Source organism: Equus asinus, chromosome 24 (assembly GCF_041296235.1).
Source record: "Equus asinus isolate D_3611 breed Donkey chromosome 24, EquAss-T2T_v2, whole genome shotgun sequence".
Taxonomy (NCBI): domain Eukaryota; kingdom Metazoa; phylum Chordata; class Mammalia; order Perissodactyla; family Equidae; genus Equus; species Equus asinus.
The window spans coordinates 24,924,566-24,945,482 of NC_091813.1; the positions used below are offsets into that span (position 1 = coordinate 24,924,566).

Consider the following 20,917-nt stretch of genomic DNA (forward strand, 5'->3'; position numbering starts at 1 on the left):
CCAAACATGTAAGACTTTGGGACAGCTAACATTTAAAACACATATTTAGGAGCACATTCTGTAATCCAGAGTAGAAAATATCCTAGCTGATTTTCATTTATTATACAAAATTCCAGTTATTTAGAATTATTATTATTTTCACAAGTATAGTTAATAGCAAGAGTTCAATAAACATTTCTTGAGATTCTTGGCAGTGCTCTATGACTCAAAGCTTTCAACTTAAATCATCTTTAAAAGGTAAAGGTATGTTATGGATTTACTTCACAGGTTTGAGCAACAGCTGTTAATCACCAGTTAATCCACCAAGGTTAACACTTAACAACTTTCACTTACATTTGATTCTTTGCTGCTTGCCTCTGAGCTTTTCTTTCTTTCCTTTTCTGATCTGGTGGCTTAGCGAAAACAATTTCAATATTTTCTCCCTCCAAGTCTTTGCCATTCATTTCTTCCATAGCCTTAAAAAAATGAGTTACTGATCAATAAATAGGTTTTCAGAACAATTAGGATTCATTTAAATTTAAAAAACCATTTATCATTAATGTTGGAAAGATGAGATAAAATAAAATTTAGATTTTCTTTAAAGATTCACCTTTTCAACTAATAATCTTTTGACTTAGTTTAATGAGCTATGCAATTTCCTAATGCCAGTAAAGCTTAACTTGAGTAGATCATATGACCTCTGAGTTTCCTTCAATTTTTTAAAACATTCTGACTCTGTGATAACTACAAATCATTCTAATTTAAATGCCTATAATAATTTCCCCAGTTATTTACCTTGACAGCACCATCTCGTTCATCAAAATGAATGAAAGCATAATCTTTTAGTTTCTTCACTCGTTCCAGTTTCCCAAACTGACTAAATGCCTTTTCTAAAATTTCTTCTGTTACAGTATTGGCAAGGTTGCGTACAAACAGCACTTTTACCTGAAATTTAAGAAAAACAGAAACTCCCTGTATATTTCCAAAGGGTTCCATTTCCAAGACGTCACCATCCTACCCTACAAAGTTAACTTTAGTCATAACTCACTGGAAGAATATCATAAATATAAAACATAGACTGTTTTCAATTCATTTGGGTAAATGCCAAGGAATGTGATTGCTGGAGCTAATGGACAAAAAAACCTGAACAGACATCTCACCAAACATATAGAGGGCAAATAAGCATATGAAGAGATTCTCAACATCCTATGTCATTAGGGAATTGCAAATTAAAACAACAGTGAGATACCACTACACATCTATTAGAATGGCCAAAATCCAAACCACTTACCACCAGCAAATGCTGGTGGGAATGAAAAACGGTACAGTCACTCTGGAGAACAGTTTGGCAGATTCCTACAAAACTAAACATACTTTTACCATACAATCCAGCAATCACTCCTTGGTATTTACCCAAACAAGCTGAAAACAGGTCCAAAACAGGTCCACACAAAAACCTGCATATGGACATTTAAAACAGCTTTATTCACAATTGCCAAAACTTAGAAGAAACCAAGATGTCCTTCCGTAAGCGAATGGATAAATAAACTGTGGTACATCCAATTATTATTCAGTGCTAAAAAGAAATGAGTTATCAAGCCATGAAAAGACATAGAAGAACCTTAAATGCATACAATTAAGTAAAAGAATATAATCTTAAAAGGCTATATATAGTATGAATCCAACTATATGACATTCGGGAAAAAGTAAAACTATAGAGACAGTAAAAAGATCAACAATTGCCAAAGGCTAAAGGGGAAGGAAGCTTGAATAGGTGGATCATGAAGGATTCTCGCGGGAGTCAAACTATTCTGGATGATACTATAACGGTGAATACATGTCTTACATTTGTCAAACCCACAGAATGTACAACACCAAGAGTGAATCCTAATGTAAACTATGTTCCTTGAGTTATAATAATGTGTCAATGTAGGTTCACTGATTGCAACAAATGAACCACTCTGATGCAGATGCTGATGGCGGGCAAGTCTGTGCGTGTGTGTGGGCAAAGGGTATGTCAGACCTCTGTACTTTCTGCTTAAAAGGAAAAAGGCCTTATGCTTAGGTAGTTTTTAGTAAATTAGGAATTATTTTGCAATCAAAACGGAGATGGTTATTTCCTTAAAATGTGAATACTTAGCCCTCTGAGATAACTGCTGAACGCTTAATGAAAGTGATCAAAACTAATTAGGACCTGCTTTTGAAATCTTAAAGAGGGGAGGGAGCATTCAAAATCCTGGTAAGTTAAATTCTTTCAATCCTGAAAGCTCCTCAAAATACAATTACAAAATCTGACCTTTTGGCTAAGAAATATCATCACTTCCTCCTGAAATACCTGAAATAACATCCAAAGTTCTTAAAGTGCTAACCCAATGAGAGCTTAACAGGCCAAAGGAAAAAAGAATCCTAAGTATCTTCTGTCCTCAAGACCACTTACTCGATGTTCTGGCATGTCACATTCCTCTCTTGATTTAAGTGAACGAGTTCTATCTGCTAGCCTACAACCATTAAGGGGGATTCTTAAAAGACAAAGGGTAGAATAACTTAACTGCAAACTGCACTAGTGAGTAAAGTGTTGACTCAAGAGATGTTTGTTCTCATAGGATGTCTCAACTGACTGCTGAAGCAGGATACCTAATAATAGCTAAACCTTGTAACTGCAGCAGCTTTGCTGAGGCCAATACAGTTCACTATTTTTAGGAGTAGGACTTTTAACACAAAAATCATGTAAGCTAATAGCGCCATTCTCAAAAACCAAAACAGTTGCTCTTAGAACTCACACAAAGATGAAAGTGAACCATCTCCACAGCAGGTAGGCTAACTACTTCATAATGAGTATGATAACTTCACATTAGAGCTAAGTATCCATGAATAAATTTCTATATTCACTCTCCAAGCATACAGTATTATTTCTGGTATGTGACCTTAACAAGGAACACTTCTCGCGCTTTCAAAAATATGGTTTAAAAAGGTACACAATTCATTCTCTAAGTTCTTTCTTTCCCTTCTCTTAAGCCTTCCCCTTCTCCCACCAACCCCTCAAAAAAATTTTTGACTTGACTGTCATTACCTTTGCCATAACCTCTGGATCGGGATCTTCTATAGGATCAGCCCATTCAACAGTTCCAACATTTCCCCAGACCTTGACTTTACCGCTCATTAACCTACGCCTTGCCTGGGCAGCTGTTTTGTGATCTTCATATTCAAGGAAACAAAAGCCTCTGTTCTTTTTCTTGTCATCTGGTTGGTGGTATAAAATGACGTCTGTAAGACCCTCTGAAAGTAAGCAACCATTCCAAGGAAATTAGATAAAATAAGCAAGGACAATTAGATCAAAGGACTTATTTTTCTAACATAATACTTGAATAGCAAAATGAAAAATAACCTCATCTTTACAGGGGACTCTCAAAAAAAGTGGTCCAGGTGATTTACATAATCCACACTTTCCAAGTGTCCCCAACACAGAAATCTCAATGAAAAGAAAAGGTATTCTTTTTAATTAGACCTAAGGCTTATTCTGCTTTTATTAATTAAATGACAGAGACGCATAAAATCTATACATAAATGTTTTAGGAAAATGGCAGTATAGGTCAGACATGGTTAGACATTTTTATTATTCAAGTAAACACTAAAATTATTTTTAATCGTACTTTTATGGCCTCAGTTATCAACAGCTTTACTTCAAATGAAATAGAATATATTAGTATTACATTAAGTGAAGTTCAAATGTTCCTGGAGATTGATAACAGGCTGGTAATTTGCTAAACATTCTAACAGACAATATTTTCTAACAAAAGCATCCTGAACTTATAAAAAACACTTTACATGAGGGAACTGTAACATATTGACAACATATAATCTCTGCTTCTAACAAGAGTACTTATTATTTCTATAATTTGGGAAATCACATCATTACATATCAAACAATCCTACTAAGAACGTCAAGCAGCACCTAGAAATACATAAAAACACACAAAGAAACACAACCTTCCAAAGCAGGGGCAGCCCAGCAACGGTTCTACAGACTGAGTTGAAACCCCAGCTGCATTCCTTACTTACTAGATAACATTCAGAAAGTTATTTCCCAAAACCTTCTGTGCCTGTTTTTCCTTATCTGAAAACGGGAGTTACCTATCTCAAATGGTTGGAGCAAGAATACAAGTCAAACATAGTGTTTAAAACAGTGCTTGACACACAGAAGTATGCAATTACCTTCAGTATTAAAAGTTGCACCTCCTTCCGAATAAACCCAACTTACCTGTTACTTTGCTAAATTCTTCAAGAATCTGTTCCTTGGTTTTACTCTTAGGAATAGAGCCCACAAAAAGCCTATTGTTGGCAACTGAGATGCAGACACCAATGTGTTTTCCAGAACGAATTTCATGATTATTATACTGAAAGGGGAAAAAGTGCACCATATTTTTAAAATATTCATAATATCCTACTATAAGTGCTTACTTATTATATAAAGATATGCAAACCTCATATACAAAAACAAAATTTTTTAGCAAATTACAATTTCAACACTATGTTTATCCAGTATTTTTATCCTTTAAAAAATAGTTACCATAAAGCACTGCAAAAGGAAATTCTAAGTTGAGACAGATAAGACTACTGACAAAACACACTAAAGTTTATGAATTATATTAATACAAAAATTTGTCAAGTCCTGGAAACTGAGGAAACTTGATAAATTAGGAATCAGGTCCATAGCAGCTTAAATCCAAAACAGCTGATTCCACAATACCTTACTTAATTTCTGCTTAAATTCATCCTGCCAACCAGTTATCCTCATGTAAAGGAAACTGATTCAAATACCAGCAAGCTTTCTGTGTTACTGTTATTCAGCACCTAAATCTGTTTTCCCAACCCCCCCTTCCCTCTCGTAAAAAGCGGCAATAAGGAATTTTCAGCTTCAAATACTTAAGTCTAAAAGGAGAGAACCTTGTTACTGTGAATCCGACCCTGTTTTTCCCCATTTCATTTTCATCAATCCTACAATAAAGTTGGAGAAAGACAAGTAGACCGTTTATGGTGAAAGCAGAAAAGCCAACTATAAAACTACAGTAAAAAGTAAACTTAGTCTTCAAGTAACCACATCTCATAGAAGGGTGAGATATTAGAGGCAAAACTCAATCTGTCAAAATAACAAATCTAAACATTACTTACAAAGCTTATCAAGCAATCTGGAAAAGTGGATTAATATATTACACAGTTAAAAACCACCTAAAAATTTCATGTTACTAATAACGGTGGCAGCAGCAGCAATAATTATTGATTAATTCCCCCCATACTTGGCCTCAAAATTTATTTTGTATATTCACACAAGTGGAGCTATACAAACTAAAAAATCAACATGAGTTCCCATATAATTTATAGACCAGCCTTATGGAAAAAGTAAAACCATTCCTCTCCCTAATATTTCCATTCTGGCACAAAAGGTACATCAGGCAAGAAAACACAGTTAAGTCAGAAAATCAATTCCTCCCTGTCCCTTTCTCCATCTCCAGACATTCAAAATTAAACAGAGTTCAAACGTCCTTCCTCCAGCTCAGACCAGTTTTATACTTTCTAACCCACTGACTCAGTTCATGCTAGTGAAGTCTCTGGTCATCATGATGCCACGATAATCTCTGTTCTATACATCTACGCCAGAGACATTTTTTTTTTTTTACACGATCAGTATTTTTGCCTGTTGAAAACAAATCTCTCAATGGCTCCCCAACACCAAAAAAAATAAAGTTCAAATACTTGGACATTATATAAGTCTGTCCTAAAATTTCTACTACTTCCCCTTTCTCTCCACAATACTATAACTTAGGAACTTGCATCACTTCTCAAACCGTTTTTTTTTTTTTTTTTGAGGAAGATTAGCCCTGAGCTAACTACTGCCAGTCCTCCTCTTTTTGCTGAGGAAGCCTGGCCCTGAGCTAACATCCATGCCCATCTTCCTTTATTTTATATGTGGGACGCCTACCACAGCATGGCATGCCAAGCAGTGCCATGTCCGCACCCGGGATCCAAACCAGCAAACCCTGGGCCACTGAGAAGCAAAACGTGCCAACTTCGCTGCACCACCGGGCCAGCCGCTCAAATCATTTTTGTACTAAGCCTCAGATTAAAATGATTTCCCCAAAACTTCCACCATCCAAACTCCTTTATAGATTTGAGCTTGACCATCAAATACTCTGCAATCCCTAAATCCTATAAAAGTCAACAAAAACCCCCTCTCTATGGTAACAAAGACCTACAGTTGTCAACAGGAGTGAGTTTGCCCCTAAGGGGACAGTTGACAATATCTAAAGACGACAATATCTAAAGACAATTTTGGTTGTCAGTGGGGTGGGGTGATAGGACAGGACGACGGGGACTGACGGGGACTGACGACACGACAACATGTTGTGCTGCTGGTATTTAGTGGGTAGGCAGAGGCCAGAGATGTTACGAAACATAACAAAATTCACAAGATACTCCAGCATAACAAAGAATTATCAGGTCTAAAATATCAATATCACTGAGGTTGAGAGATCCTGCCACCAACTTTTTTTTCTCATAGCATTTATATAATCTATTTAGATCAAAACCCTCTTAAAGTAGAAAGATACAAGTTACTTGCAAACAGTAAAGCTATGGTTGAATCCATCACTGCATGAGATTATGGACAAGTAGACTACAATGCCCTATTTCCCAACTAAGTCAACCTAAGAACACAAATTGCTTTAAGACATGTACATTCCCTAGATTCTTATAATCTACAATCAAACAACCAGCCTTAGTGACACATCAATGGTCACATTTAAAATATCACAAAAAGAACACAAGGAAATACCAGGTGTTTAAAGAGAGAAATAGGAATTATTTTGAAGGTGACAGAATGGTATAATTTCCCCTTCTTTTTCCCCAAATGTTCTAAGAGCAGGAGCTACTTACTATAAGAAAATATCTTAAGTCCTAAAAAAAACCTGTAAGAAAAATTAGAATTCTTGGTTATACCACTTCCATCAACATTAAGAGTGCTGCTTCAAAGTAGTAATGATGTTTCCACTATTACCTACAGAAGAAAAATTTCTTCCCTTCTAACCCATCGTCGGCCCTGCTATGGTTAATCACTGCAGGGTAGGCAGAAAGTATTTAGGATGGCTGTGGTCTCTGAACAATGTAAATGACGTGAAAATTTAGTAGCATTTATAAACTGTAACTTCACCCATTTTTTTTAATTTAAAAAAAAAAAAAACCCTAGAAACAATGATATCTAACCCATAGAAAGTAAACTGGCTCTCCAATGAAAGTCATTAAAGGAGCCGAGGAGACCTTCTGGCCATATTGTCCAAATAAAGCAAAAGTAGTACCTAGAAAAAAACATTTCTTGAAGCAATGTCCCATCTACAGATTAAACACACATTTCTATATGCATATTTGAACTGCTTAATTTTTCTCCCTCTTTAATATTTTTAAAGACCTATCTATCACCTTAAATTAAAGAATAAACTTGCATCCCAGCAGGTGGGTAACTGTGATTTACATGGTAGAAGAGCATTACAAAAACAACTGTTCTGAACTCTAGCAGAGATTCTAATGTAATGCTGCCAAACTAACTCTCAAGAGTTAGCATATCAGGACACCATGACAGCATCAAAAGGAATAAAAATCGTGAAATCTTTCCAAATCTAGCATAGTGGACACTGACATCTGGAGGTTTTAGAATCTAGCTTTCAGATCCAGTACCACAATGAGGTGATCAAATAAAATAAAGACAAACTCTGAACATTAATCAATGCAGTTTCAGCACTTCACAACACCAGGAGTTATACAGTCTGGAACATTCTTGTCATCTAAGCCCAAAATCTCAAGTCATTTTTTCCTTCCCTCACAGCCAGTCACCAAATGCCCGGAAATTTAGCAATCTCAGATTTGGAATCCGATCAGAAGTGGTTGTTCAGTCTTTACTCTTTTATAGCAGCAAAGCCACTATCTCCCAAGCCTGTCCACTTTATTCTTAAACATTTCTTAATTAGTTGAGTCTTCTTTACATTGAGCCAAAATCTACTTCCCTAAAAATTCTACAATAAATCTATTTCCTCCCCTAAATAACAGTACTTCATATACCCACACACAATACTCATGACTCAATTGCTCCCTATGCTTGGCTAACCATTCTGTCACTGATGCTGGCAAACTAAAATGCCTCCGGAAGTGTCACCAAATAATAACATCCATAACACAGTATTGTAGATGCAAAGTGTGGAGTCTAGAATAGCTGGAGACTATTAGTAATCTTCCACTTCTAGACACCATGCCTCTACAACATGTAGTCCATGATTACCTTAGCTTATTTGGCAACCACACCACACTGCTGACTCACACGACAGTTCACTTGTGAAATTAGCTGTGTATAGTACTTGACTTTTGTCCCCCCCAATTCCATCTTGCTGGTGTGAGCTATCTGTTCCAGGCTATCAAAATCTTTTCAGATCCTAATTTTGTCATCCACAGCATTTTTCACTGCATGCAGATTTAAGTCACTAAACACTTCAAGGGCAGTCCAACTATGCCCTCATTTCAATCACTGATGAAAATTGGAATGGAACCTACAGCACACCACCACCGCCTATCATTTCTCCCTTCAAAATGTTTAACGTCTCCTTTCTATTGCTGCCACCCTCCAGGCCTTTGTTCTCTTCATCCAAACATCCTTCATTATTCTGCCATTTACATCACTGAACTCACACCAAGGCTCAAAACTTTAATGCAGCTTAGCCCAGCAGTCATGACCACTAGCTTCTGGGCACTGACTTTATCCAAGTTTTATCTCCTACTTCCTTCCACAAAAACACTGCTTCAGCTAGATTCACGTGGTTCCTTTACAAGGTCCTGCTCAAACCTCTTCATCATAAAGCCTTCTTTAACAACCCCAAGCCAAAGCAATCTATCCCTTCATTCCTCTATGACCCTTCAAACCATCTACCTTAATTGTAGTTAGCCTCTCACCTCCTACAAACTCTGAAGTCAAGAATTGAGTCAAACTACTACCTTGTACACAGCAGTAAAAGTTTTCGTGTTAAGCACACTAAAGATCTGCTAAGTTGCTACTAAAATAATTTGTGGACCTATCTTGTCAGCTCATTTACCAGAATGGTTGTACACGTTACATGAATGTACACAACCACTTCAGTGAATAAAACCATCAGTGGCTATTAAAATCATAGCCACTGATGGCTTTATTACAAGTAGTGGTATAAAATCATAACTCTCAATGTGCAAATAGAGATCAACTATTCCAGTGTTTATAACATGGGCACTATTAGCATTTTCAGCAGGATACTTCCATTATTTAGGACTCTAAAGGGCACTGCAGCACTAGTGGCCCTGGGCTCCAATTCTAGCAGCACATCACAAAAGACATACATATACTTGCCTGCCCTCTCTCCTGGTCTTTGTGACAATGCCAAACACTACACATACAGTCATGCATCACTTAACAATGGGTATACGTTCTGAGAAATGTGTCGTTAGGCAATTTCTTTGTTGTGTGAACATCAAAGCATACTTACGTGAACCTAGATGATACAGCCTACTACAGACCTAGGTATGGGACCACCATCATATGTGGGGTCCCACGTTGACCAAAACATCATTATGCACACATGACTATACTTCCAAATATCCCCCAGAGGTTGAGGGGATATGCATCACCTCCCATTAAACTAGGCTAATCCCTTTAACTGAAGGTAGCACAGAAGAAATAATTGCAAATGGAAGCTAGAAAACCTTTTTTTTTTTTAAAAGATTTTATTTTTCCTTCTCCCCAACGCCCCCCAAGTACATAGTTGATATTTTTAGTTGTGGGTCCTTCTCAGTGTGGCATGTGGGACACTGCCTCAGCATGGCCTGATGAATGGTGCCATGTCCGCACCCAGGATCTGAACCAGCAAAACCCTGGGACGCTACACGAACTTAACCACTCGGCCACAGGGCCAGCGCCTAGAAAACCTTTAAATAGCAAAATGGCCCATAGCTAATGGAGGAATGTTACAAATTCTCGTCGTGACTAATGAATTAGATGGCACTGGTCACCCAGTCAGGTTATTTATCCAGCACCTACTATATAGTGACACTGTTCTAAACATCGAGTATACAGGAAAAAAGAGCTTATATTTTGATAGGGAGAGAGAAGCTAATAATTTACAAGGTCAAGAAATAAATTTAAGCACATCTAAGCATTGTTTTTATCGTGTTCAGGACACTGTCATGAGGCAACTGGGTGGTAAGCTGCTCAAAGTCAGGAAGAGCTTTCTTTCTAAGAAGACCTGATGGATAAGAAGGCAGCAGCTGTGATAACTGGGAGATGTGTCAGAAAGCAGAAAAGCAGAAGGCGGCCTTGAGAAGGAAATGGTCACAGCTTACGTGTAAGACAAAAAAGGCAAAGCATGGATGGAGGGGTAATAAGAAGAAGAGTAAGAGAGAGACACAGAAACTTGATCAGACAGGGCCTCGTTTGGAAGCCATTATTAGAGTTTTCAAGCTTGGGAATGTTGTAATCTAATCTATGCTCTGAATGGTAAAACTGTAAAGGGACAACAGAAAGCAGTGAGACTAGCTAGATGGATTCTTCAAATGGTACCTTAGACTAGAGTGGTAGCAGTAAAGATGGTAAAAAGTGATTAGATGCCAAAAATGTTGGCAGGCAGTAGAGACAGGACTTACTCGCTGAGCTCCTTTTAACACTACCTAAAACACTACATAATTTAAAGAATCAGGCTACCTGGTGACACAACTTGCACTGCTGGTTTAAATTATGTCTAGATAACAATAGGCACTGGAGCTAAACAAACCTGGTATCAAACTAAAACTGTCTGGCCTTGGGCAAGTTACCCAGACTATTTACTCTTCTGCAGAATGAAGATAATTCTACTTACCTTGAAGAATGGGTTGAGATAGTATTTAAAGGTAATAATGTAGCACCTAGCTCAGCTCCTGTGCCTTAACAAGCACTCAAGTGGTAGTAGCTATTATTCACCTTTTCACAAATTTAGATCTTGCTTCTCTAGCTAGATTATCATCATTTAGGGATGAATTTTTCTATTCCCCAAAATACAAGGCAGATGTTGGCTGAAAATAGGGTCATTTAAGAAATCCACAGTTGTTTCTAACTGCATGCCTCTTCTTCAGCTGTTAATATCAATTAACCCATTTTTATAAGTAATTCAGGTGCAAAAGTAAAATCTACAATAGTTTTTTTTTTCTTTTCTGCTTTTTCTCCCCAAATCCCCCCCAGTACACAGTTGTATATCTTAATTGTGGGCTCTTCTAGTTGTGGCATGTGGGACACCGCCTTAACGTGGCCTGACGAGCAGTGCCATGTCCGCGCCCAGGATCCAAACCAGTGAAGCCCTGGGCTGCCAAAGCAGAGCGCACAAACTTAACCACTCAGCCACGGGGCCAGCCCCTCTAGAATATTTTTTAATCTAGGGAGAAAAATCACTGCTAAATCATATCAAAAAATAAGGCTGAACACATAAACTATAGATCTAAAGTGTTCCTCAAGACACTCAAACCACAGGAAAGCAAGAAGATGGTGCTTCAATCTTGGCTTATCCATAAATAACGCAAAAGAGGCCTTTTTCTCAACATTTGATTATCTACAATTAGAATGACAGTTCAATTACTGTAGATAAAAATTCACCTTAGATAGTTGTAATTCAAGTAGACTCTCATGATATAACACAAGTAAGGATAGTTTTCAAAATATGCTCCCTTAAGGATTATATTTAGTAGAGGAGTACTCATTTCCACAATAAATACAAAGCAGCAAAAAACATTCAAATCAACTTGAGTTTTATATTTCTCTAAGCTGTTTCATTTCCTCAAAACTCTAGTCCTTTCTTTTACTATCATATTAATGCAAATCTCCCAATTCCATTATCACCATAATCCCTAGCCACAGTAACACATCCTTTTAAAAAAAGCAATGATGAATATTGTCCAACTCATCCCACTGGATGTATATACGACTACCGCTGAGAATATCTTTTAAAAGGCACCAAAATGCAAAGCCTCTTATTCATCCGGAAGTGAAAAATCATGCCCCTAGATAAGGACTCAAATCACAAACACAGAAAAAAAAAGTAAAATAAGTTAAGGACAAGAGTTAGTTCCTAGACCAATCAAAATGACTGGCCTACCTACAAAAGCATCTGCATTACAATTAAAAAACTTAACTATATTAATAAGACTATACTCTAAGCCTACAGCAATACAATTTTGGACTGTACTATATGTTAAGCCAAGGCAATTACCCAAACCAAAACATATTTCATAATGCATTTATTGGCACTCAAAATCATCACGTTACGGGGCTGGCCCCGTGGCCGAGTGGTTAAGTTCGCGAGCTCCGCTGCAGGCGGCCCAGTGTTTCGTTGGTTCGAATCCTGGGCGCGGACATGGCACTGCTCATCAAACCACGCTGAGGCAGCGTCTCACATGCCACAACTAGAAGGACCCACAACGAAGAATATACAACTATGTACTGGGGGGCTTTGGGGAGAAAAAGGAAAAAAACAAATCTTTAAAAAAAAGTCATCATGTTACAACTGGATTATATAACACCTTCCTCTAATGATCTATCTTTATAGTAAGTTTTCTAGAAATCGTCTAGAAGTTAGTTCTAGTGAGGATCTATCATAATTAGCGTATTCTGATAGCAAGAACTAAGGATCCTACAAATGTTGATTGAATGATTCCTTTTAAAAATGTTAATACACAAATCATTACTTAAAACACTAAGTAACCATACCTATTAAATAAAATTTAATGCCTGGTATATAAAACGGGTCTGACATCACTGGCCAAATTCTGTAGTAGCTTTTTGCAGTAAGATAGCTCATTGCCTTCCCAATCATTCTACATTCGACATTAAAACTTACTGCTACTTTTTTACTACCTAGCAAAAATGTCCTACTCTTACAGATTAAAGGGGATGATTTCTAAAGTATCTTTCTAGAACTCTAAAAAGTCCTTATTTTCACCCCAACTATTTAAACTAAAATTTTGATAGCTCAAAGCTCCCTACAGAGCTATCCCCACTCTGAAATAGAAGGCATCCTTTGAAGGAAAGAAAAAAACACTCGATTCAAAAAATACTGTTTTTTTTTTTTTTAAGACATCCATATTCTTCCAAGGAGCATACTTTTCTAACGTTAAACCTTTACCGTATTGAATTATACACATCAATGGAGAAATTCAAGCCAACATAGAAAGTAAGCTAAGTACACTGATTTTCCTTTTCTCCTTAAGGTTTCTGCCTTAAAATACAATGTCTTGACAAGAGGGAAGGAAAAATAAAATTCAGGACACGAAATCAGTCTAAGGACTTTAAGTTTGCTTAGAATTACCCATAAAATATGTAAGCCAGATAAGGCCAATTTACCAAACACCTGATATAGTGAACCATTTACAAAAATTCCTCCCCGGTCTGGTACATTTCTTGGGTTGAAATTAACCCTTGGCATCTTCAACTATAAAATGTAGAAATCACTTGAGTCACAGAATTTGATAAAACTAGTTTGAAGGAGAGTTATATAAACCATACTGTGAAACATTAAAATTCTTTCTTAAAAGTTGGGAAAATAACCAGGTCCTCACCTAACATCTGGTGCTTTTAAATCAGATATTGCCACTCATTATAAAATCCTTTATTTCATTAACTAGAAATTTATCATCACAATGTCTTCGTGAAATATTTTAGAAAAAGGGATGGCCCCGATATGGTCAGAAACTATGAAAGCCCTATTACTTTCTTAAACCTTTTAACATTATTATAAATTAAAACACTAAGCCAAATGTTTCAAAGAACCAATAACTAGGAATTCTGCTACACTGCCTTATAGATCCTGAGTTCAATCAACTACACATGCAAAGAATATTGCTCCACAGAGAATGTGAAAGACAATGCCTAATCAAGTACTTCAAAAAAGTCTGGTTAACTCAAGCACAACAAAAAAAACCCTGGTTTTAATTAAAGGTATCGAATGTGAAAACTGAAGGAAACAAAAACTTACCAATTTAACAGCCTCCTGAGCTGCTTCTTTTGTACAAAAAGTGACAAACGCATAACCCCTATTGAGACCAGTGAGTGGATCCATCATTAGACGAAGATCCCATATAGGTCCAGCTTTCTCGAATAATGGAACAAGTTCATCCTCAAATAAATCTCTTGGGATCTTCCCCACAAATATCTGTAAATTAAAGATGAAGTAAAAATCACGGAGAGTTTCTTTAGGAAACCAGATACCCGTGCATTTACTACAAAAAGTACAAGTTTTTAGTTTCTTTACCTCAGTGCCAACAGAAGGCTGCTGACCTGAATAAACGGAATCTGGAGGCGGTCCCCCATACTTCCTCTGTCCCGTGGTCACATCAAGTGTGTAGCCTGTTCTTTCCAAGAGTGCCTTGAAAAGTTCAAATGTCATTAATACATTTATTTCACAAGACCACACCCATGCATTTGCAGTTAAAAATCAATCTTGTTCAAATCTTTCTATTTAACTTGGCAACATTCCCTACAGGGTTCTGGTGTCTGTTTTAGAATTTCCCCTTTAATGTATACTTGTAATAGCCCTAATTTATATTGAAAATTTCAGGATCCTGTTCAAATTATTTTCTGGTCTCCAATTAATTATGGAGCAGTGCTTAGTGAACAACAAAAAACTAATACTGATCCATCAACAACTTTAAAAGCAGGATGTTATCTATTCTAAAAAAATTACTGTACCTAATTTGGTTGAGTTTAATTCTCTCTTGAAGAAGCTGGACGAGCAACCTCTCCCAAGTCTAGGTTTCTTACCCAATAAATTCCCCAGACCCCACACTCCTAGGTACACACTGCCATTCTGGGCATTTTGTCAACCTTTATGGAAACTATACTTCTCAAGCTAAACTCAGAAACTCAGGAGCTACAGGAAAAATACCCTCTTATTCATCTGACATTCAAGTACCACACACACTTCACAGGGCAGCATGGATCTTTCAGAAAAAATTAGAGCCAAAATGACTTTGAAAACCATGAAATTGCAACAATGTGACAGAAGTTCTACATTTTATCTCCCTAAAAGTGAAATGTTAAAATGTACACAGTTCATATTTACTCAAAGCATTAACAGATTCTCTTCATTCCCTATTACAGACAAAAGTGTAGAAGTAGTCTACCGTTAGCCCAATGAAAAAAAACAGGAATTATTCCCCTTCTCTACCATCTCAACCATTTAGCACAAACTTGGTTTTCTAAATAATAAAACCAATCTAATAGTTAGCTGATAAATTCTGAAATAAAAACTAACACCAGGCACATGACAAAACTTATCAAAATGCCATTAAATAATTTAGGGTCACCTTAGTCTCTGAAAATGACTAGACAAGAGTTCAAACTCTTTCTACTTAGAAAACGTTAAATATTTATGAAAAAATACTTTGACAAAAACTCCTCTATTCCTAAACTCTAACAACAAGGCACACAAAGTGCTACATTTTTTAAGCAGTTTTTTCCTATTATACGCAAACATGTTTGCTTAAAGGTAGACATGGGTTTAGTAACAAAAATAAACTCAAATCTATTACTATCACATTAACTACTAAACGTCTCATCTTCCTTTTTTCCCATATGTAATCCCTGTGTTCCTTTCACCTTAATCTTTATGACTCAAATAATACCTTTTATATCAATCCCTAAAAACAAAAAGGAAAAACGTATTCCCTGTCAAACATCCTACAAAAATGCCTCTAGGTCTTCTTGCCACAAGTTAAGTCACACTAAAGCTTTAAGCTACTCCCTTCCAAAGACAGAACTGAAAGCGACACAAAGTAAACTTTAAATTTTTATAGAATTTTAATGATTCTGACACCCAAATGTAGATTTAATTATAAGTGATACAACTACAATGGGGACAACTATACTCCATTTCTACATAAAAATTAGATTTATAGTTCAAACACAATTCACTCATAGCTGGACCTGTGAAAGCTAAAATTTATGTATGACATTAACAGTTAACTTCATATTCCAAGCTTCCCTCTTCCCATATATTAAACCACCACTCAACATCCATATCTTTCCTAATAACTGATTTTCTTAAACCATAACCCAAGGTTCAAGAGCACTGGCACACTGTATTAAGAGCGCCAGATTAAAACTAGTATGATCACTATATTTTCTACAAACTAAAGACTCAACACAACTAAAAATCAAAACAAAGATCAAAACCTAGTTGAATTTGAAGCCACTTACTGTTCCACATGACCTTAAAAAAAGGTTACACTTTCACACTAATCAATTTTACTGTTAAAACATGCTTTTAGAAATCAACAAATTAGCCTTAATAACCCATACTAATGGGAGGGAAAGAAGGCACTGTTAGAATCCTTGTTTAATTCTAGGGGGGCGGGGGAGCGGGCTGGCTTGAGAATCCTAAGAAGAGCAGTGAACTGCTAAGTGTACAGTCTCCCACAATATGGGGTGAACTGATTCCCTCCCATTTTGATTCCACTGTCAATAATCTGGACTTGTAGCTTTTCAAAAAGCATCTAGAAATATGGTGAATGTATTTCTTTAAGTCTCCTACTTAGAATCCAAAAGCACAGATTTAAACATCAATAGCTGGGTAACAAGAAAAACTTATGAACAATGAATTGTTTTAGAAACAGAAATAGTTAAAGGCAAGAAACTTTTCAAAAAATAATAATTAGAAAAGATTAATCATCTCATGGTCATTAACTCTAAGATCCAAAAAAAAAAAAACACACACACACACACACACCCATTTGACAACCAAGGGAATATTTACCAAACTAGAAAATAGTTAAAAGAACTTAAAACTGAAGGGAATAAAAAAACATTTTTTAAGACATACCTTAATTTTTGCCTCATCTGGTCCTTTGCTAGAATCCGCTACTTTGGTCCCCTGTTTTTCTCTCTGCCTATAAGTCTTCATGACTCCACATAAAAAGGCACTTTTGTTCTGTAAAGGCATTTTCCAATTATATTTAACAATAATTGTCTTATCTGGATCTAATTAAATAAAACCAACTATATCAAAACTACAAGTTTCTTATTCTTTTTACACTGACATTAAATTAACATTACCTGAACATGAGAGAGATCACTGTCTTTAAACTGCTGAAGAACTGCCAATGCGCCGTCTTCATTGAATTCTTTTAAAGCTTCGATAGCTCTTTCATCTAAATCACTATGTGCAACCAGCCCTGGAGAAGAAAAAACTTAATTAATTGTCAACTTTTAAGATTTTGGAAAGATTCTTTTTTTTTAAGAAAAGACCACGTTTGCCAATACAGGTACACATCTGCCAACAATTCTTCCATTCTCGTGATCATCTATATAATGAAAAAAACATACTTTAGCCATTCTGAACTAAATAAAGCCTCTGAACCACACTTTCAATAATGAATCAACTTTTTTTATATCTTGTTCTCTAAGTCAGACAGTTCTAAACACTAAGTATTTCTACAATAAATATACAGGCTTACAAATTCTAAAATCAACCAACAAAGTACCAAGCATGACAACTGAACCTCTACTCAATTTCAAACACCACTAGAAAAAAAAAGCAGCAGTCACGCCAAGACAGACTACAAGTCTACAGTTACCAAGTTATTTAACAAGAATCCTACTATAAAAATACCCCAAAAAGTCACATGGCCTGCTCCCAACATTTAGCAGCTGTTGCTACCATCATATACTTATCCATCTGGCCAGCCAGCCTTTACCTCTTAACCCTTCCTTTTTCCCTCCCTCTATACACCTTAACTTCTAGTTCACAACTAGAGCAACAAGGCAAAACTCCAGTTCCCACACTTATTGGAAACCACAAAAAGTTGCTATTTTAGCTCAAAGCCAGAAATCCAATAGAAAAATTTCATGATATAATTTTGCAAGTGTTAGTTCTTACCTGCAACGTAAATTTCATCTAGTTTTTCAGCAACTTTCTGTGGTAAACCAGCATCAAGCAATGTCTGAAAATTTTCTGAATGGATAACTGCAGAAGTAGTATCCATGGGCTCTTCAGTACCATTTCCATTAACATGTTCTGTAGCCATGTTTCCAGAGATCTGTTCAAACGCAATAAGCAAAATTAAACTAGGATCTTCAAAAAGGGTAGAGGACAATATGAGAGCCCCAATCTTTACTCTCTCTACCAATTTCCACACCAGCCAGCCTGCGTCTCCCTTTAAAGAAGCCTTACTTTAAAGACACTATCGCCTGACAAGCCAGATTTGGAGCGCGTGGCACAGAAGGACAGATTCCCTGTTTTTCCTTAGCACCACCCCTGACTCACCTGCTAACACTCCCTAGGAAAAACCACATTACAAAGAAGCCCAATCGGCAAGAGGGCGAGCCAGCGTGCCACATGCAGCTGCGCCCGGACAGAGCCGGAGGTGTGCGTGGAGACAGCAAAGCTGGGCTTTTCCCTCTCAAAGGTAAACCCCAAAGTGCGCGCTTTTCCCGCCTGCCGCTTCTAGATCGGCAACAACAGACAGCGAAGAACAAAGCGCTCACACAGCTACCTTCCCACCACCCCACTTCTCCACCCTTCACCCCCGCACCCCAAAGCCCGCCCCCGACTCCGCACCCAGAGCGGCAGCCTCACCGCGGCGGCCACCGCGAGCCCATTAGAAACACGTGCTCTGCGCCTTCAAATGTCCTACAACTTCCTTCCACGAAAAGCCACCGCGTCCCAGGCCAAGACGACCGCCACCGGCTCCAGCATCAGCCCGGAGCCCCCGGAACGCAGCAGCAGCTCCACCTCGCCCCTCAACACCGAGGTCGCGCCGGCGCCAGGCCACAGGCTCTCCCCGCCCCCCGCGCCGCCGTCCCCGCCGTGACACATGGCTCTCTCCGCCCGGCCGCCGGCGACCCCCGGCCGCCCGCTCGCCCCGCGGAGACGCGAGCCGCGGCGAGCGGCGCAAGCCCCCATCCCGCGCGGGTCCGTGCAGCGACCGCGGCGCCGGGCCCACCGTCCCAGCCCCGGGCCGGGCCGGCGAGCCGGCGGCGTGAGGGCGTTCCGCGAGGAGCCCCACGCCCGCCGGCCCTCGAGCACCACCCCAGCCCGCCGCGCGGCTGCGGGACGGCCCCGCGCCTCTCCGCCCACTCCCGCGCCGCGGCGGCGGCCACGACAGCACCAACTCCGCCGCCGCTCGCGCCCCGCGCGGGCCACGGGGCCGCCGCCTCCCGGGAGCGCCGCAGACAAAGCCCGGACGGCCGCAGCACATGGAGGAGGAGGAAGTGGCGGCGCGGGCCGCGGCCTACTCCCAAGCAGCCCCAGCCAACGTGCTCCTCTCCCCCTTGGAATCCATTTTCCAGAAAAGCCGGTTTCTCCCCGCACCGCCCTCCCCCAGCTCACTCCACAATGTCATGGAGCTCCCCTCCCAGACCCGGGTCCTGGCGGTCGTTACCTCCCCGTTGGGCTGTGGCGGAGAAATCCTGTCGGAGGAGATCGGGTTGCGGGAAACGTGTGCTCGCTGCTCCCTGTGTCCGGCGCGAGTGGAGCTGTTGTAAAATGGCGGCCGAAGCTCACGCCGCTGGCAGCAAACCCGATCCAGTTCCACTCGCCTCCGAGCGCGGTCCCGGTGCGCGCGCGCGCGCCCCCGCGTGACCCCCCCCTTCCCTCCCCTCCCCTCCCTCGCGCGTCCGCTTCTCACTCACTCCCTCAGCCCCTGCCCTCCTCCAGCTCCTCCTTCTCCCCGTGCCACCACCACCAGCCTCTGTCTGCCTGCGTCTCTCGGCCTTTCTTCTTCTCCCCCCTGCTCCTTTCCCCCACCGCTCCCACTCCCGTCCGCGGCCGCTCAGCCACGAGTGGCCGCCTTTCCCCTCCTCGTTCGTTCGTTCGCTCTCTCGCTCTCTCGCTGGCTCCCTCCCTCCCTCGCTCTCTCGGCCCCGTCCCCCAGTCCCTGCCGAGTCGGCTCCTCTCTTTCTCTCTCCCGCGCTGACGTGACGACGTAGCCTACGCCGAGGGACGCGCGCCTGCGGGCTCCGCCCCCACGCCCCGCCACCTCCCTCGCTGCTCGCCCCGCCGGGGGCGCGAGACCCCGCCCTTCCGCTCCGGCGGCGGCGGAGGGGCCGAGAGTGAATGAAAGGCCCGCCCCTTCCCCTCCCAGCACTCCCCCGCCCGCTCCCCTCCAGGCGGGGCGGGCCGGGCCGGCTCAGCGTGTCCCACTCGTTCTCCTTTGTCAGGAGACAGGCATCTCCCCACCCCGCCCCGCCCCACCCCCACCGCAGCACCACGCGCACGCCGCCCCCACCGGGTCCCGGCCGCCCGCCCCCGCCGCGTCCTGGGCCGGCGGGACGCGGGGCACGGGGCTGGGGGCACAGGGCGGGGGGCGCGGAACGCGATGCAGCTCCCCAAGGGCACCCACCGGGCCGGGCGGCCCGGCGCCGCGGCCGCGCAGCCGTTCCAGGCGGTGTCCACGCCGCCGCCGCCCCGCGCTCGCCTTGCTCGGGAAGCTGCGGGCGCACGTGTCCCCCGGGGCGGGGCGAGGCAAACAATGGGGCGGCGGGGGAGGGGAGCGGCGCGGAGACCCGCGGACCCGTGGTCAACCTGCTCGGTGGGACACGACTGCGCGAGTCGCTCCGGGGAGACCGGCTCCCCTGGGCTGGACAATGGGACCTCGCGGGGCCTCGCGCCCGGGCGGCGTGCCTTTCAGGAGAACCTGGACCGGAGGGAGGGGCGCCGAGGCGCGGACGAGGAAATCCCGGCTGCTTTTGCGGGGGAACGGGGTTGGCTCCAGCGGAGCGAGGAGCGGCTCCCGCCGTGGGATGATACGAAGGCCAGATTTGGAAGCGAAACCGCCCGGTGGTGACGAGTTGTGCAATACTCCGTTTCAGTCCCTGGCCTTTTAAGCAGTTAAGGGCTTCCTCATAGCACAGTTTGAG

At 40.9% G+C, this 20,917-nt stretch overlaps 1 protein-coding gene across 8 annotated transcripts in view; it reads right to left on the reverse strand.

Annotated features, from left to right (window-relative positions):
- SYNCRIP (synaptotagmin binding cytoplasmic RNA interacting protein) overlaps positions 1-20,706 on the reverse strand; it is a 30,720-nt gene extending 10,014 nt beyond the window's left edge. For 3 of the 8 annotated variants that reach the window (XM_070496202.1, XM_070496201.1, XM_044757553.2), the window contains exons 1-10: positions 20,401-20,706; positions 17,937-18,096; positions 17,114-17,232; positions 16,881-16,988; positions 14,313-14,426; positions 14,037-14,213; positions 4,238-4,373; positions 3,050-3,255; positions 775-924; positions 334-455 (exon numbers count right to left, since the gene is read on the reverse strand). In XM_070496202.1, the coding sequence (XP_070352303.1) occupies positions 334-455; positions 775-924; positions 3,050-3,255; positions 4,238-4,373; positions 14,037-14,213; positions 14,313-14,426; positions 16,881-16,988; positions 17,114-17,232; positions 17,937-18,084 (1,280 nt within the window). In that variant the 5' untranslated portion in view covers positions 18,085-18,096; positions 20,401-20,706. Of the gene's footprint in view, positions 1-333; positions 456-774; positions 925-3,049; positions 3,256-4,237; positions 4,374-14,036; positions 14,214-14,312; positions 14,427-16,880; positions 16,989-17,113; positions 17,233-17,936; positions 18,097-19,440; positions 19,978-20,400 lie in introns of those variants that run through there. The other 5 variants (XM_044757557.2, XM_044757556.2, XM_044757559.2 and 2 more) reach the window with 3 other exon arrangements.
- Positions 20,707-20,917: the final 211 nt, after the last annotated feature.